Source organism: Rhinolophus ferrumequinum, chromosome 2 (assembly GCF_004115265.2).
Source record: "Rhinolophus ferrumequinum isolate MPI-CBG mRhiFer1 chromosome 2, mRhiFer1_v1.p, whole genome shotgun sequence".
In the NCBI taxonomy this organism is placed as follows: domain Eukaryota; kingdom Metazoa; phylum Chordata; class Mammalia; order Chiroptera; family Rhinolophidae; genus Rhinolophus; species Rhinolophus ferrumequinum.
Genome location: NC_046285.1, coordinates 82,896,828 through 82,912,341, shown reverse-complemented (window position 1 = coordinate 82,912,341; position 15,514 = coordinate 82,896,828). Strand labels below are relative to the sequence as shown.

The 15,514-nt window shown below is 42.5% G+C and overlaps 1 protein-coding gene across 3 annotated transcripts in view; it reads left to right on the top strand.

Moving 5' to 3' along the window:
• KCNAB1 (potassium voltage-gated channel subfamily A regulatory beta subunit 1) overlaps positions 1 to 15,514 on the top strand; it is a 361,917-nt gene that overhangs the window by 18,113 nt on the left and 328,290 nt on the right. The window contains exon 1 of one of the 3 annotated variants that reach the window (XM_033123849.1): positions 4,127 to 4,584. The exons of the other annotated variants lie outside the window; for them this stretch is intronic. Coding sequence (XP_032979740.1) covers positions 4,343 to 4,584 — 242 coding nt within the window. The 5' untranslated portion in view covers positions 4,127 to 4,342. Of the gene's footprint in view, positions 1 to 4,126; positions 4,585 to 15,514 lie in introns of those variants that run through there. 3 annotated transcript variants of the gene reach the window in all.

Genomic DNA, 15,514 nt, shown 5'->3' with positions numbered 1-15,514 from the left:
GTCTGCCATATACAGCCATGCCTGCTGTGTACTGCTCACCAAGGGCCATCATCCCCACAGACAACAATGTCATGGCAGTGCTTGGAGTTGTACCATGCAGCAGATTTTGGAACAATAACCACCATTTACTGGGCTATTTTTTCTGTGTCAGGTGCATCAAATACCATATTTCCTTTTATATTCACAACAACCTGTGGTAATATGGTGAGGTGTATTTTCCAGAGGAAGAAATTGGGACTCAGAAAGTACCCACCGCCATTCCACTAGTGTGCTGTTGGGGTAGAATTTGAACTCAAGTCCTCCTTATTTCATAGCCCATGCTCTTTCCATCATATTCCACCCCCATTCCAACAGAATGCTCCTAAGCCAGGCCAGTGCAGACTGGGATAAGGGGGCAACGTGTTCTCAGCATTCTGGAAGCTTTACTTCAGTGATGACTCAATAGCACGTGACCACGATACTATCCTGATCTGAAACCTTCGATGGCCCAACATACTTAAAAATAAAGCCTATGTAACAGGACCGAGGCTGCATCTCCTACCTTCCTTCCTCCTCACTTACCTCTTCTCCGAGGCACTCTGTGCCCCCCACAGCCATCTTTCAAGGCAATTCTGGCCATAGAGTGCACTTTCACACATTGGGGTCCCACTGGCCATTTCCTTTACATTAGCATTATACGAAAGGCCACATTTTGGCATCTTTTCAAGAAACAGCAGAGGGTCACACTCAAAGCAGTGAGGGGGCTTTTGCTGCAAATGCCAAAACTGTACTCAAAGATGCTTTCTGGTTGAGGATGTGGGTCAGTGTGGGACGTCTGCAGAATGCCAGTGACATCCCAAGGGCCAGCCCTGCCCACAAGCCCTTGACAGGCCAAGGAAGAGACCAGTAGATCTGTTCACTCTTAAGTGTGCTTTATTCTTTCTAAAGCAAGGCTATAATATATATGTATTAGAGATATGACAGTGACACATTGGGGAGAGTTTTCTATGTTACAGTGTAAGAGTATATAATATACCAGCGAAAGAGATAAGGAAAAGAGATAAAAGAAGACAGACTGAGGCGGGGTGCTGCCTTCGGGATCCGGGCCTGTCTTGACGGGGGCTCTGCATGAGCGCCATGCTGTAATCCCTCACGCTGTACACGTGTCCCCTCCCTGTCCTGATGCGACTGTTTTATTCTACGTATAGAGAAATTTTGGTCTAAAAGAAAGTGAAACGGTTTAGCCAGAATAGGGCCAATGAACGATAAGAAGACAGATTTTCCAGATTAGGCTTGTTGCTTGATTGCAAACTTCTGAAAAAACTCCCTCTACTCCTTGCACCTCTTCCCTTTACTGCTGATGTTACTTCCTGAGCTCCACCCCTCAGACTGGGTTTTCAGCCGCAATCTGTACTGCTTGCCCCCATCGTGCTCAAAGTGCACTGCTTCGTAACCTTGTGGTTCTCTCTTCTCTCCTCCACTGTGAGCTCCTCAAGGCAAAGGCGATATTTTCTTCACTGTGTTGTGTTGATACGACACACACTTATTAACTGCAGTGTCAGCATGTACAGCTGGACCCCCGAGGTAGTTCTGGCAAAAGTGGCAATGACAAGAGGAGAGACCCCTCTGATGGCTCCCAGGGGGGGTGGGGGCGGATGTGTCAGTCAGGTGACTGCTTATCCACCATAGCATCACCTGCAGAGTGCCAGCAAGCAGACACCCTGAACAAGAGCAAAGGGGGCGACGTTCCCATAAATAATTGGAATAGGAAGACAGGCTCTGATCTGTGGTCTGGTGTCCTTGTCCAAATTCATTTGGGCAGAACCAGCACTCCTTCACCCCAGCCGTGGAAAAACAGTCCCAGTCCTTCTAGCCTCACCAGCTCCCGCCTCAGTTTGCAACTGTAGGCCAAGACAATTTTTAGATGACTGTCATGTGTTCATGAATCCATGATACCGTGCTTTCAATAAGTCTCTTTTCTAGCCAAGAAACATTGAAAACTAGGCTATAAATGTGATTGGTATGTTCTAAGAATAATAGCAGCAATCTCTGAGGCCTGGTATCTTAGAGAACTAGCTCGTATTTATTGAATCCATGTTTCACCAGTCAACACAGGAAGGGTCCTCACCTCTAAAGAACATCTAGCTCAAGTCGCTTTTAAGATTCATGGAACACTAGACCTAGAAGAATCCGAGATTACCTAAGCCTGAGCCAATAAAGAAATGAAGGGGACAGAAAGGTCAAGACCTGCCCAAGGTGACACAGTTAGTTATGAACACTGAACAGGTGTGCGTAAAGCCTGCTCACCACCCAGAGCTTGGTGAGCTTCTATTTGTGGACTTCTGAGTCCCAGGGCCTCTTGTGCCCCCTCAGCAAAATGTGGCTGGAAGCCCTTCTCTCATCAGATCTCCTTGTCACTTTTCCCCACACTCTGTGGACACTTGTATTGCACAAAATGTACAGATTCTGAACAGTATGTGATAACTGTCATTCCTGAGACACAGAAAGACTGCAAGGCAGTACATTAGCTGCCCTCCCCCGAGGCCCCCCCCCAGCTGCTCAGAGGCATTTCTTATAGTCTTACGTGTTTAGTTTCAAAACTGATCATTTGCATTGCCAGCCAGAATGCAATAATTCCCTCATAATTATAGTTTTTCTACTCTCCACCTGCAAGCTGGGACCTTTTGTGACAGTGATCAACTTTGAGAATGTTTCGAAAAGAAACTTCAGTGTCAGACAAATACTGGCTTTCTCTTCCCTCACTCCTCTCCTGGGCCTGGCTCCATATCCAGAGGGCAGAAAAAGACTGTAAGGCAATCAAATAGGGCTCCTGTCTCATTTTCATGACTGCTTTCCCAGTTCACCTCTGGCTCTTCCTTGGCTATTCCAAGCTGACCACCTATGACATTTGTGTACAGTTTTCTGTGAACATAGGTTTCATTCCTTGGGGATAGATACCCAAGAGTACAATTTCTATGTCATGTGGTAAGTTTGGTGAGTTTAGTTTTAGAAGGACTGCCGTATTCTGGGGGGGGGGGGGGGGGGGGGGGGGGGGGGGGGGGGAGTGGCAGTAACTTTTTACATGCCCAGCAGCACTTTATGAGTGATTCCAGTTTCTCTAATCCTTGTCAGCATTTGGTGTTATTGCCATGGTTATTTTAGCTGTTCTGGTAGATATCTCGTGGTGGATTTAATTTGCATTTCCCTAATGGCTAATGATGATGAGGTCTTTACATGTGTTTATTTGCCATCTGTATATCCTCTTCAGTGACATATTTGCTCATGTTTTTTGTCTATTTGTTTAATGGATTGTTTGTTTTTATTGTTGAGTTTGAGAGTTCTTTATATGTTCTAGTTTTATTATTTTGTTGGATATGTGGTTTGCAAATATTTTCTCTCAGTCTGTCATTTGTTTTTTCATCCTCTTTATAGGGTCTTTCACAGAGCAAAGTTTTGAATGTTTCTGAGATCCAGTTTACACATATTTTTCCTTTTATGGACTATGTTTTTGGTTTTAAGTCTAAGAACTCTCCACTTAGCCCGAGGTCCTGAAGACTTTCTCTTAAGTTTTTACCTAGGAGTTTTATAGTTTTACACTGAAGCATGTGATCCATTTTGAGTTAATTTTTGTATAAGCGTGAGGTGTCAATCTAGAGTTCATTTGTTTTTGCTTATAGACGTCCAGCTGCTCCGGCACCACTTGTGGAAAAGTCTGTCCTCCTATTGAATTGCTCTTGCACCTTTGCCAAAAATCAGTTGGGCCTGTTGGTGTGGGCCCTTTGCTTTTCACAACCACCTCATTGATATTTCCTATCGTTTGACAGCAACATCTGAAGAGGAAAAAGGTTAATGGACCTTATGCCCAAGTGAATCGTGTCACTAGTAAAATAAATTCTTTGATGATAAATATTTGATCATTTGGAGAGAACTCATTACATAGTCATGAATCATCCTCAAAGCCTATGGTCCTTATGAGAACAGAACATTTGGCCCATATCCCACCAAAATATTTCCCTTTACTTAAATAGAAAGACATGGGAAAGTGTGCCCATATTTTTTTCCCAGAGCCAATACATAGTTGCTTAAGTTGGACTTTGTGAACTTTAAAGGGACAAGAAAAATGATTGGCCTTTGTCAGGCTTCTTTTTGCACATTCTTCAGCAGAGACATGTAGCCAGCAGCTCTGCCACGGACTCAGGAGCCTGCTCGCATACAAATACCACAGGGGACATCTAAGGAAAACAACCTGATCCCTTTTAGGGACACACCAAAGCCAGATAACTCAAGTTAATCATAGCAAGTTACAGCCAGTCTTAGAGCTGAGGACGGTGAAATTAGCTTTGCTTCCCTAGGTTTTTGAAACATGCATCTGTATAAACCTGCCTGTGCAGACATCCCCAGCTCCAAGCTGGGTCTGCCCAAATCCAGTGAATCAGCTCTGAAATGTAGACGGCACATAGCAGTGACCAAGCCTCCGCCTCAGGCAGCCTGCTGGCCTGCGAGGCCCAGCGGAGCAGCAGAACGGAAATATCTGGAGAAGTTTTTACGTGTCCACGGAATTTCATTGCAAGAAACCACCAGGGCAGAGACGGGCATGGCTTACAGGTACTTGTTGGTTGTAATATCCTTCAACCAGGGTACTGACTAAAGTCAAAGGTTATTGTTATTAAAGAAATAAGGACTGAAATAGCAAAACAAACACAGATAGGAAAAGGAAAAGGAAACTGAATGCCGTGAGCCCTCTTCTTGGGCTACCTTAGTTTTTTAAGCTTTAAATTGTGTACTTCCTCTCTGCTCAAAAGCTGACGTAAGAGACAGTACAGCTCACCTGTGAAGCCCCTCCGCACCTGCCGCCTGTGCAAATGTCTTTGACTTTGGGTAGGTAGGTTATTTGTTGGGTCATAATCAAGAATGGAGACTCTGTACTTCTTAAGGGAATTTATAAATTAAGAGTAGGATTTTTTAGCTGCTTGGGCTTTAGGGCTGTTATTTTCTCCTAAGCCTGAATCATGTGGCCTGTGGGCTAACGGCTAATAAAGTAGTTCATGGAACTGAGCTAGTTTTTCTTGAGATGACAACACTTTTTATCAATGTAGCCCGAGATAGATTATTGGTTATTCTCTAAACTTCCAGTACCATCATTTATTCTGTGAAAGAGTAACCAAAGGGAGACATTTTTTCTTAGTGTGGGGTTGGATGTGTAATCTTTGTAAATGCTCTGAGATGGGCAGCATCATTCTCTTTCAGAGCAATAATTAGTCAAACCTCTATAAGATATGCTTGTGCTTAGCTAAATCACCCAGTAGCACCTGCACAAATGCTTCTGTGACAAATGCCTAGAGTTTTAACATCTGGAAGGCTGAGCAAAAGCTGTTCAGAAGATCAAGGGTGCTGAAAAGTAGGGGGAGAAAAAGTGTTTGTAAAGACCAGTTGTTTTAGCTCAAGTCAAAACTTCTACTTCACAGAATAGATTCTTTTTGCATGGACAAGATGTCCCCACTGGTTTCATTTTTCTATAATCCAAAGGTCAGTTTTAATGTAGTAGCTAGTGCTCTAGTTTATCAGCTAATTTGATTAGCAAAGCAATTTGCAATGAGATGGCTTCTCTCTGGAGAACAGTATTTCTCACAGACTTTTTATGTGATAAAGGGCTCACACAGAAGAGGAATGAACTTTACAAGGTTTATAGGACGTAAAAACATAGCACAGCCCACCCCATCATGCATTTTAGAAGTGGAGCCTGAGAAGAACCTAGCCACTTTTTCTAGAGAACGAGTGGCTTATACACGGGGTCAGAGTTGGAGATGACTATGTACCTCACCCACCTTTCCTGAATCTGTCCTTCACGAGAAGGAGCTTGCTTCTCTCTCTGACTCTCCACATTCGCTCACTGTCTTCTCCGTACTTTCCTGACCCTCGGCGGTGGAATATAGACCAAGTGAGGGTAGACTGACTCACTTAGAAAAAAATCTGTCTTTGCATCTTTGTCACAGTATGGGTGGTATTACCATGAACTCTTGGATAAGCCTTTGGAGGGCCGGCCTTTTTCAAAAGTCCTGCTTTAAATATCAGTTATACATCTTGTGATGTGTGCCAATGTTCAGACGAAGATACACTCTAGGAAAATGTTTTTCAAACAGTTATGAGACAAAGGAATACTTTCTTCAAACAGGTAAAAACAAAGGTGTCCTACCCTAGTTGAAGTTGGGGGCCTGGAGCCCACGTGCTTAAGGGGACCGGGACTCCTGGTTCCTGAGGCTTCATACTCTCCATGGTTTGAGAGTACAGTTCTGAGGTGACTCTTCATAATGCCTTGGAGAACAGGCTCTGTGACCTTGAGGATACCTGGTCCTGCTCAGCGTGTATGTGCGACTAGATCACACCGTAGGGAGAAATGGCACTTAAGAGATTGTTTTTCCCTGGTCAGAATGTGAGGGGAAACAAGTGCAGTTAAACTGATCATTGGCCCAGGAAGTAACCAAGGCTTTGAATTATGATGAACTTGCGGTGCTCTGCCACCTCTTCCTCATGTCTTCCTCCATTACTCCTCCCTCCAACTTGAAGCAAGTCTCCTTTTTCCAAATTTCCATAGTACTCTGTCTATTCTTTTTCAAGGCACTTATTAATTAACATTATTTAAATATCCTCCTTTAAACATTAGGGAGGGATTTGGGGGGAAGAGAACACAGGTTCTTCTGGTTCTTCTGCAACTGAGTTTTTGACCATGACTTCTTGTAAATATAGTTGGGGTTAGGTAAGAAATGACTTTCATATTCTTACCTCTTTTTAAGAACAGATTTTTATTAAAAATATAGCTAACATACAATATTATATGAGTTTCAGGGGTATACCATAGTTATTCAACATTTATATACCTAAGGAAGTGATCACCATGATAAATCCAGCAACCATCTGACACTGTACCACGCTATCACAATGTCACTGACTATATTCCCCATGCTGTATGTTATACCCCCATGACATACTTGTTCTATACCTGGAAGTTTGGACTACTTATTGCCCTTCACCTTCCCCCCTTTATAATTTTTCAATTATAGGTGACATTCAATATTATTTTATATTAATTACAGGGATACAGCACAATGGTTAGACATCTATATAATTTAAGAAGTGATCCCCCTGACAAGTCTAGTACCCACCTGGCACTATGCATAGTTATTGCCACATCATTGACTATGTTCCTTGTGCTTTACTTTATATCCTCATGACTATTTTGTAACTACCATTTTGTACTTCTTAATCCCTTCAAGTTTTTCACCCTGTCCCCTCAGCCGCCTCTCATCTATCACCCCAACAAATCTTGTACCCATCTGACTCCATACATAGGTATTACAATATTATTGCCTATATTCCTAATGCTATACCCTACCTCCCCATGACTACTTTGTAACAACCAAGTTGTATTTCTTAATCCCTTTCCCTTTTTTCACCCACACTCCCAACCTCCCTGCCATCTGGCGACCATCAAAACGTTCTATGTATTTATGAGTTTGTTTCTGATTTGTTTGTTTATTTTGTTATTTAGATTCCACATATAAGCAAAATCACATTGCATCTGCCTTTCTCTGTCTGACATACTTCACTCAGCACAATACCCTCTGGGTCAATCCATATTGTTATAGATGATGAGATTTCATTCTTTTTTATGGCTGAGTAATATTCCGTTGTATATATGTACCACCTCTTCTTTATCCATTCATCCATTGATGGACACCCAGGTTGCCTCCATATCTTGGCTATTATAAATAATGCTGTAATGAACATATAAATGCACACATGCCCACGAAGTAGTGTTTTGGGTTTCTTCAGATAAATACCCTGAAGTGAGATTACTGGGTCCTTCACTGTCTCTTTTTTTTTCCTTACTTTTTTAAAATTAGTTTCAGGTATACAAAACAATGCAATAGTTAGACATTTCACCCCTCACAAAGTGATAACCCCTCTCCCCCAATCTATTGCCCCTCTGATATCATATATATCTATTACAATTCCATTGACTCTATTCCCTATGTTGTACTCCATATCCCGTGACTATGTATATATATATTAAATTATGTAATAGTTGACATACAGTATTATTCAGCTTCAACTTCAAGTGTACAGTGCAGTGGTCAGGCACTTATACTGTCCATGAAGTGGTTTCCCTAATAAGACATGTGCCCATCTGATACCCTACAAAATCTTTACAATATTATTGATTATGTTCCCCAAGCTGTCTTTCATATCCCTGTGGCAATATTGTAGTTAACAATTTGTGCTTTCTGTTGTCTCTTCTTATAGCCTTTGTTTTAAAGTCTTTTGTCTGGTATAAGTATGGCTACTCCAGCTTTTTTTTTTCGTTTTCATTTTCATGAAATATCTTTTTCCATCTCTTTACTTTCTGTCTTTGTGTGTGCCTTTAAATCTGAAGTGCTTCTCTTATAGGCAGCATATGTGAGAGCTTTGTTTTCTTATCCATTCAGCCCTCCTGTGTCTTTTGAGTGAAGCATTTAATTCATTTACATTGAAACTAATTGTTGATAGATATGTAGTTTTTATCATTTTATTCATATTTTTTATTTCCCCCCCCCCCCCATTTTAAAGAAGTCCCTCTAAGATTCTTTGTAATACTGGTTTGGTGGTGATGAACAACGTTAGCTTTTTCTTGTCTGGGAAGCACTTTATTTTGTCCTTTTATTTTACATGATAGCCTTGCTGGGTAGCGTATCCTTGGTTGTAGGTCCTTTTTTTTCATCACATTGAATATTTTGTGCCAGTACCCTCTGGCCTGCAAAGCTTCTGTTGGGAAATCAGCTGACAGTCTTATGGGAGCTGCCTTATAAGTTACTAGTTGCTTTTCTCTTGCTGCTTTTAGGATTCTCTTTAACCTTTAACCTTTCCCATTTTAATTATAATGTGTCTTGGTTTGGGTCTGTTTGGGTTCATCTTGTTTGGGACTCTCTGTGCTTCCTGGCCTTGTATGTCTATTTCCTTCACCAGGTTAGGAAAGTTTTCAATCGTTATTTCTTGAAATGGGTTCTCAATCCCTTGCTTTCTCTCTTCTTCTGGTACCCCTATGATGAGATGTCCCAGAGGTCTCCTAAACTGTCATTTTTTTGGATTCTTTTTGCTGTTCTGATTGGGTGTTTTCTGCTACCTTATCTTCCAAATTGTTGATTCAGTCCTCTGCTTAATCTAGTCTGCTGGTGATTGCTTCTAGTGCATTCGTCATTTCAGTTATTGTGTTCTTCACTTCCAACTGGTTCTTTTTTATGGGTTCTATGTTTTATTTTTTTCAAATGCTTGCTATCTCTTTATTAAAGTTCTCATTAAATTTCTTGAGCATCCTTTTAACCATTGTTTTGAACTCCATCTCTGGTAGGTTTGCTTGCATCCATTTTGTTTAGTTCTTTATCTGGAGTTTTCTCCTGTTCCTTTATTTGGGACATATTTCTTTGTTTCTCCATTTTGGCTGTCTCCACGTATTTGTTTCTATGTATGCAGTAGATCTGCTATGTCTCCCAGTCTTGGCCAGGTGGTCTTATGTAGTAGGTGCCCTGTGGGCATGGTCTCCCTGGTCATCTGCTCTGGGTGCTCCAGTAGTATTTCTTATGTGGGTTGTGTGTACCCTCCTGTGATAGTTGAGACTTGATTACTTTGGTCACATCAGTGGGTGAGATTTACTCTCAGGCTGACTAGCTGTGAGGTTTGGCCACATCCACAGCTTATGGGCTGTTGCATGTGGGGGCTTACCCCACTGAGTGGGATTTTCCCCAGCAGGTCCTGGTGCCTGTTGAGACCATCTTTTGTGTGTATTCCTTGTGGGTCTAATTGGGCGGTGCTCTGTTATGGTTTGAAGCCAACCTTCCGGTATGTTGGTTTGGGGAACTCTTGGGAGGGGCTCTGGTGCAGGCCCAAGTTACCTACTTTCTGTGACCAGCTGGGGACTACATGGTAGGAGAAAGCAATCCACAGTTTTTTGCTGCCTGTGCTAAACCTGGAGGCACATGGGAGAGGCCACGCTATGAACCAAGGACGGCTGCCACCAGTACCAGGCCTGGGGTGGCTCTGCAAAAAGCCAAGACACCCCAAGGCCTGCTGCCACCTGCCAGCTCCCTTAAAGTTCAGCTGCTGATAAAGCCTCATGCAATATGCTAGTTGGGTGAGGCAGGTTTCAGGGAGTTACTACAGTGGGAAGTGTTGTGGTCACCTGGTTAATGTAGACTCTGGTTTGGTGTTAGTGCTGAGCCTGGAGCTACTCAGCAAAAGTCTCAGAGCACATAAGGCTGGTTCCTGCCCACCTGGGGCCTGACGCCTCCCATAGTTTTCCCAGAAAGAGTGCAATATGGGTGGGGCTTATTTCTCACAGAGAAAGTTGGGGGAGGTGAGTGAGGCAGGATCCCACTGAGTCAGCAGGATGGAGCCCTCGAGCTCACCAGACCAATCAGATTCAGATTTGGCTGTAAGCATGGGGGAGGCCTCAACATATTAAAGATGGTGGCTGCCTTTAGGCTGCACAGGCGGAGGACCCTTCACAGGGAAAAGGCCAACCGGCGTCAAAGTCACACACCTCAGTATGATCCCCATATGCCTCTGACACTCCTCCGAGTCACCATCCCTTCGCTGGAGCCCAAGGTGAGTGCCTGCGAGCAAGTGAGTCTGTGCGTGGGCCCTTTAAGATGACTCCTGGGTTTCTGGCAGCCTTCCGTGCCACCTGGATGGTTGGAATCCCCACTGTTTTTCACAGTTAGAAGTTGTGGGCACTGCTCCTCCTGGCACCAGTATTCTGGGCTGGGGAGTGTCGAGTGGGCCGGGGTCCTTTGCTCCTTTGGGGGGAAACTCATGACAGAGGTATCCCAATTTTCTCCTGCCACATGGAGGTTTGGGACCACCCATTTCGCATCTCTGCCCCTCCTACCGGTCTCGATTTGGCTTCTTCTTTATATCCTTAGTCTGTTCAGACAGACTTCAGGTGGTTCTCCAGGTTGATTGTTCTATAATTTGGTTGTAATGTGTTCACAGAAGGAAGCAGGCACAGTGTTTATCTACTCCCATCTTGGGTCTCCTAATCTTATTTCTTTATTTTGATTTCCACCTTCCACCAAGACCATGACTCTGTTAAAAGATCTGGTTCAACCTGTCTGTCCTATTTTCTTCTTTGGATGGGTATGACTTCATGTATGGCAGAAGAGAATGGGTTTGAAATGAACCAGACCAGAGTTCAAATCCAAGCTCTTCTGGTTTAAACTGTCTGACACTGGGCCAGCTGTGATATCTAAGTACCTAACACACAGTTCACACTCATTAAATGTAGGTTCTCTCTCTGTTTATTCTGTAGACTCTGTAAATCATTCCAGGGGCTGGGGATGAAAACCTCCTATAGCTAAAACATGGAAATGGGTAAGACAGAACATTCTCAGATGGAAAAGAAAGAATAAAAAATTCTCAGCAATTCACAATCTGTGTAGGTTTCCATGCTGAGCTTTGGAATTCTAAGAGGGCTGGAAGAGCTGGGTAAGCTGTTTTCCCTTCCTAATTTGGTCAGATGCCATTGCAGCCTTCAGCCCAATACCAGCTGCTCAAGTCCTTCGATCATCTGTGAGAGAGCATTATGCTGTGTTTCCATGGAGACTTGGTTATATTTCTAACTAAGGGTGACCAGGGGAGGAAAAAACCCCAGTAAATATGCAAACACATGTATCAACTGAAAAGAAACTGGAGGACATTGTTTGAACGTGGTGTAAAAAGTGCCAAGTTGCTGTTGTAGATCCTTCTGTTGGCTTAGAATTTTCAGCAAAAATAGAAGTTTTTGTGGGTTTATTATATTAGTGTCGATAAAATAGTCACCAAAGAGGATTCTTCAGAGGCTGAAAGTTAATTGTCTGTATTACACAGCACTGAGCCAGAGAGTAAGCCCGAGCTTGGGTCAAAGTTAAAGTATGCTGAGAAGTAGTTTTATGAACAAAGCACAAAAAATAGCTAGACTGAGTAAGGATGCAGCAAACACCCATCTTTGAAGCAATTTTATAAAACTAACATTAGGCAGGAGGAACACAAACTGATGTAAAATGATGCTCTAATCCAGGGGTCAGCAAACTTTTCCTGTAAAAGTCCAGATAGTAAATATTTTAGGTTCATGGGCCATATCCACCTCTGTCATAACTACTGAACTCTACTGTTGCAGAGTGAGCGCAGCCATTGACAATAAGCTAATGAGTAGGCAGCTGTGTTCCAATAAAACTTTATTTATAGACACTGAAATTGGAGTTTCACATAATTTTCTCATACCACAAATCTCCTTCTTTTTTCCTAAACCATTAAAAAATATAAAAGCCAATCTTATCTTGTGGATGATACCCAAACAAGTGGCAAGCTGGATTTTGCCAGTAGGCCAAAGTTTGCTCACCCTGATATAATACACAAAGCCTTCAACAGGTGATTTATTTGATGGTTTGTGTTTATTCATTTTTAAACCTTCTTGTGTCCAGAGGTATTTAAGGTGCTCAAATGAATATAATTCAGAAAGATAAAAATAAATATAGGAGAACTAAAAATGAGGTCAAGAAAGATTAAGAGCAGGAAGGGAAGACAGCCCAGGTCAGCACAAGTGCATGCCACAGGCAAGCCATGCCCTTGAACCCGGATTTGGCTCTGTGCTTTCCAGCTGCACCAAATGGTGCAAAGGGAAATGGAGCTCTTTACAACAGTCACAAAGTCCTTGAGGTAAAGAAGAATTAGGTGTGCTTAGTAATGGCATAATTCTTCCTGATTGGGGGATCAGAGAGAAGTTTCTCTTATGGTTCTTCTTCTTTGTGTAATTAAAAAAATCCTCAAAAATATCCTTATAAAAAACACAGCAGTGAGGGTCCTAGGGCTCTTTCCTATGAAGCCCCTAATATTAATATGTCATTGCATCAAATAATAATTCATCAACAGCAAGTGGGTAGATGGTAGAAGAAATGATTCTGGTTTAATAGAAATCAGATTGATCAATTTGAGATTATTTATGCTTTTAAAATTCCCCAATAACGATGACACAAATATTGTTATCTACTATCATGACAGGGCTTGTGCAGATTCATGGAATGAAATACTTGTTTTGGGTTTTTTTTTTTTTAGTATGTTATTTGCCAACCAAAGATAAAATTTTATATAGCCTTGAGCTGAAGGTGGGGAGGGGAACATAAAAAAAGAAAAGAAGAGGCAGGGGGATGTCTTGAAAGTATTGTATGGGGCAGAACTCGCAGATAATCTCCAAATTTTGGTTTAACAGCTGAACAAAATCAAGGCTTAGAGATGCTGTGTGACTGGCCTGGTGGTTGCAAAGCAGGGACTAGCACCCTTGTCCCTTGGGTCCCAGTCCAATGCTTTCTCTAGACTCTCCATATTTATTCCCAGCCCCCCAACCTATTCCATCCCACCCCATACCAACACACACACACACCCCACATACCCCCCTCACGCACCCTACACACCTCACACACTGCCTCCTGGGGATGCTGCAGGCCCTGTCATTCACCATCCTGCTCTGGTCCACTTTTCCAGGCACTCCCCCTGTTGCTCTGGAACCTGTTTCAGTCCTTCTCTGAACACTGATACTCCACCCCTGCCCCGGAACATTGAGCCTCACTCATCATTACCTTCCCTAACCAGAATATTCTTTCACATTCCCCTTGCCTAGGCAAATCCAACCCACAGTCTCTTCTCTCTCACAATGACCTTTTTTTTTTTTTTTTTAGCTCCATATAGAATTTGGATTATTAGGTGTGTGTGTGTGTGTGTGTGTGTGTGTGTGTGTGTGTATCTTATTCTTAAAATTATGCTGTTGTCACCTTGAGGATAAGGACTAGAGCTTATAATGTTTTGTAATCCTACATGCTTTGCACTTAGAAAGTGCTCAATGCGTATGTATTGCTTGATTGGGATATATCTATTCAGAAGTTGGGGAACAGAAAGAAAGACCAAAGAACAAAAAGGAACCTCCCTTTCCTCTTTAACAGTGCCTTAGACACGATGACATTTAGACATTAGACACTTAACCTGGCTGAGCCTTAATTTCTTCATCTGTAAAATGGGCATAATTCAACTTACTTCACAATAGTGTTGTAAGAATTAAATTAAGTCACATATGTGAAAGTGCTTAGCTCTCTGCCTGCCAGAATGGGAGTCTAATAAATTGAGTGCCCTTCATCCAACCTTCGTCTTAACCAACCCTAGGAATCCATCATTTTCAGAGGTTGAAAAAAAATGTGTATAATGATGTAGAGAGAGGGGCAGAAAATAAACACCTGCAAATTGAATCTTCTACAATTTTAAGCATATCATCCTCCTTTCCTCACTTGCTTTTATAAATTCTTTTTTGCTTTTCCTATCAGAATGTCCCCTTAGAATCTTTTGTATCTTTTCTTTTTATTTTACACATGGCCTTCTATTTAATTAAAATGGCCTCATGAAGTGTTGGAATAAATTACTCTCCAGATGGTGTAATATGAACATAAAGTAATCTTTTATCAATCTGTGTATATCCAGTGGCTAGCATTATGTCTAAAACAGAAATATCTGAGATAGAATGAAATGAAAATGGTTAACACTCCCACTTGTATCTTGCAGTACCTCTCCCATCAGCTTGCCACAGTGTCTGACAATTCCTTTGACTAGAGGCAGCAGTTCTTCTGTTAAAATGGAATCTATCAGCAGCAGACCAACAAGGAAACAGGACACTGGCCAGGCCTGACCTGAAAACAGAGAAGGTGGGAAGGAAGGTTCTAGACTAGATCCAAGGGAAAGTTTGGGTGTCAGGGCCCGGCTTAGTGCTACAAGCTGACTGTGCAGAAATGCAGGAGGGAAGAAACTGAAGAAGAGGGCAGGAAAACTGGAAAGAAACCTCATTCCCTTTCCAGCTCTTCTCAAAGATGTCTGGGCAGTGTTTGAAAACCGATCGAGTTTTCACTGATCTCTAAACAAGAGGCTAAAGATAAGTAGGAACTATTTTTCACTTTGAGAACCTTTTCCTGGGTTCTGTCATTGTGGGGACAGAGTCCAAAGAGCAGTTTCCAGGCTCTCGGCCTCATGTGGAAAGGCGTTGGCTCAGTTATTCGATGGCCATCAGTTGTAATCAGATAGCCATCCGCTGTGGCTGTGTGGCCATCAGCTGTTACCAGTTAGCCATTAGCCACTAATATAACTTTTGTGCCTAAGCCAGTAGGTTGGTTGATTGGCAGAGAAGCAGATGGCAGATTGCGGATTGTGTGGTTCCTGCTTCCTGTATCTTCAACCCAGCCGCCAGTGAGAATATAGTGGTATGACTCCCCTATCTATGGCTGCGTTGGTGTTCCTTTTTGGCCTAGCCATATCCTGTGTTCTTGTGCGGGGAGTGGGAGCTGAGTCCCTGTGTGACAGTCATAGTGAGAATGTGGTGTCCTAGCTGGAGGATTTGAAGGCCAGCTTCCTCCCTCTCTCTTTCTCTAATCCTTTGCTTCCTTATCTATAAAATGAAAATAGCAAACCTTTCCTCACAAGATAATATTATTTGTGA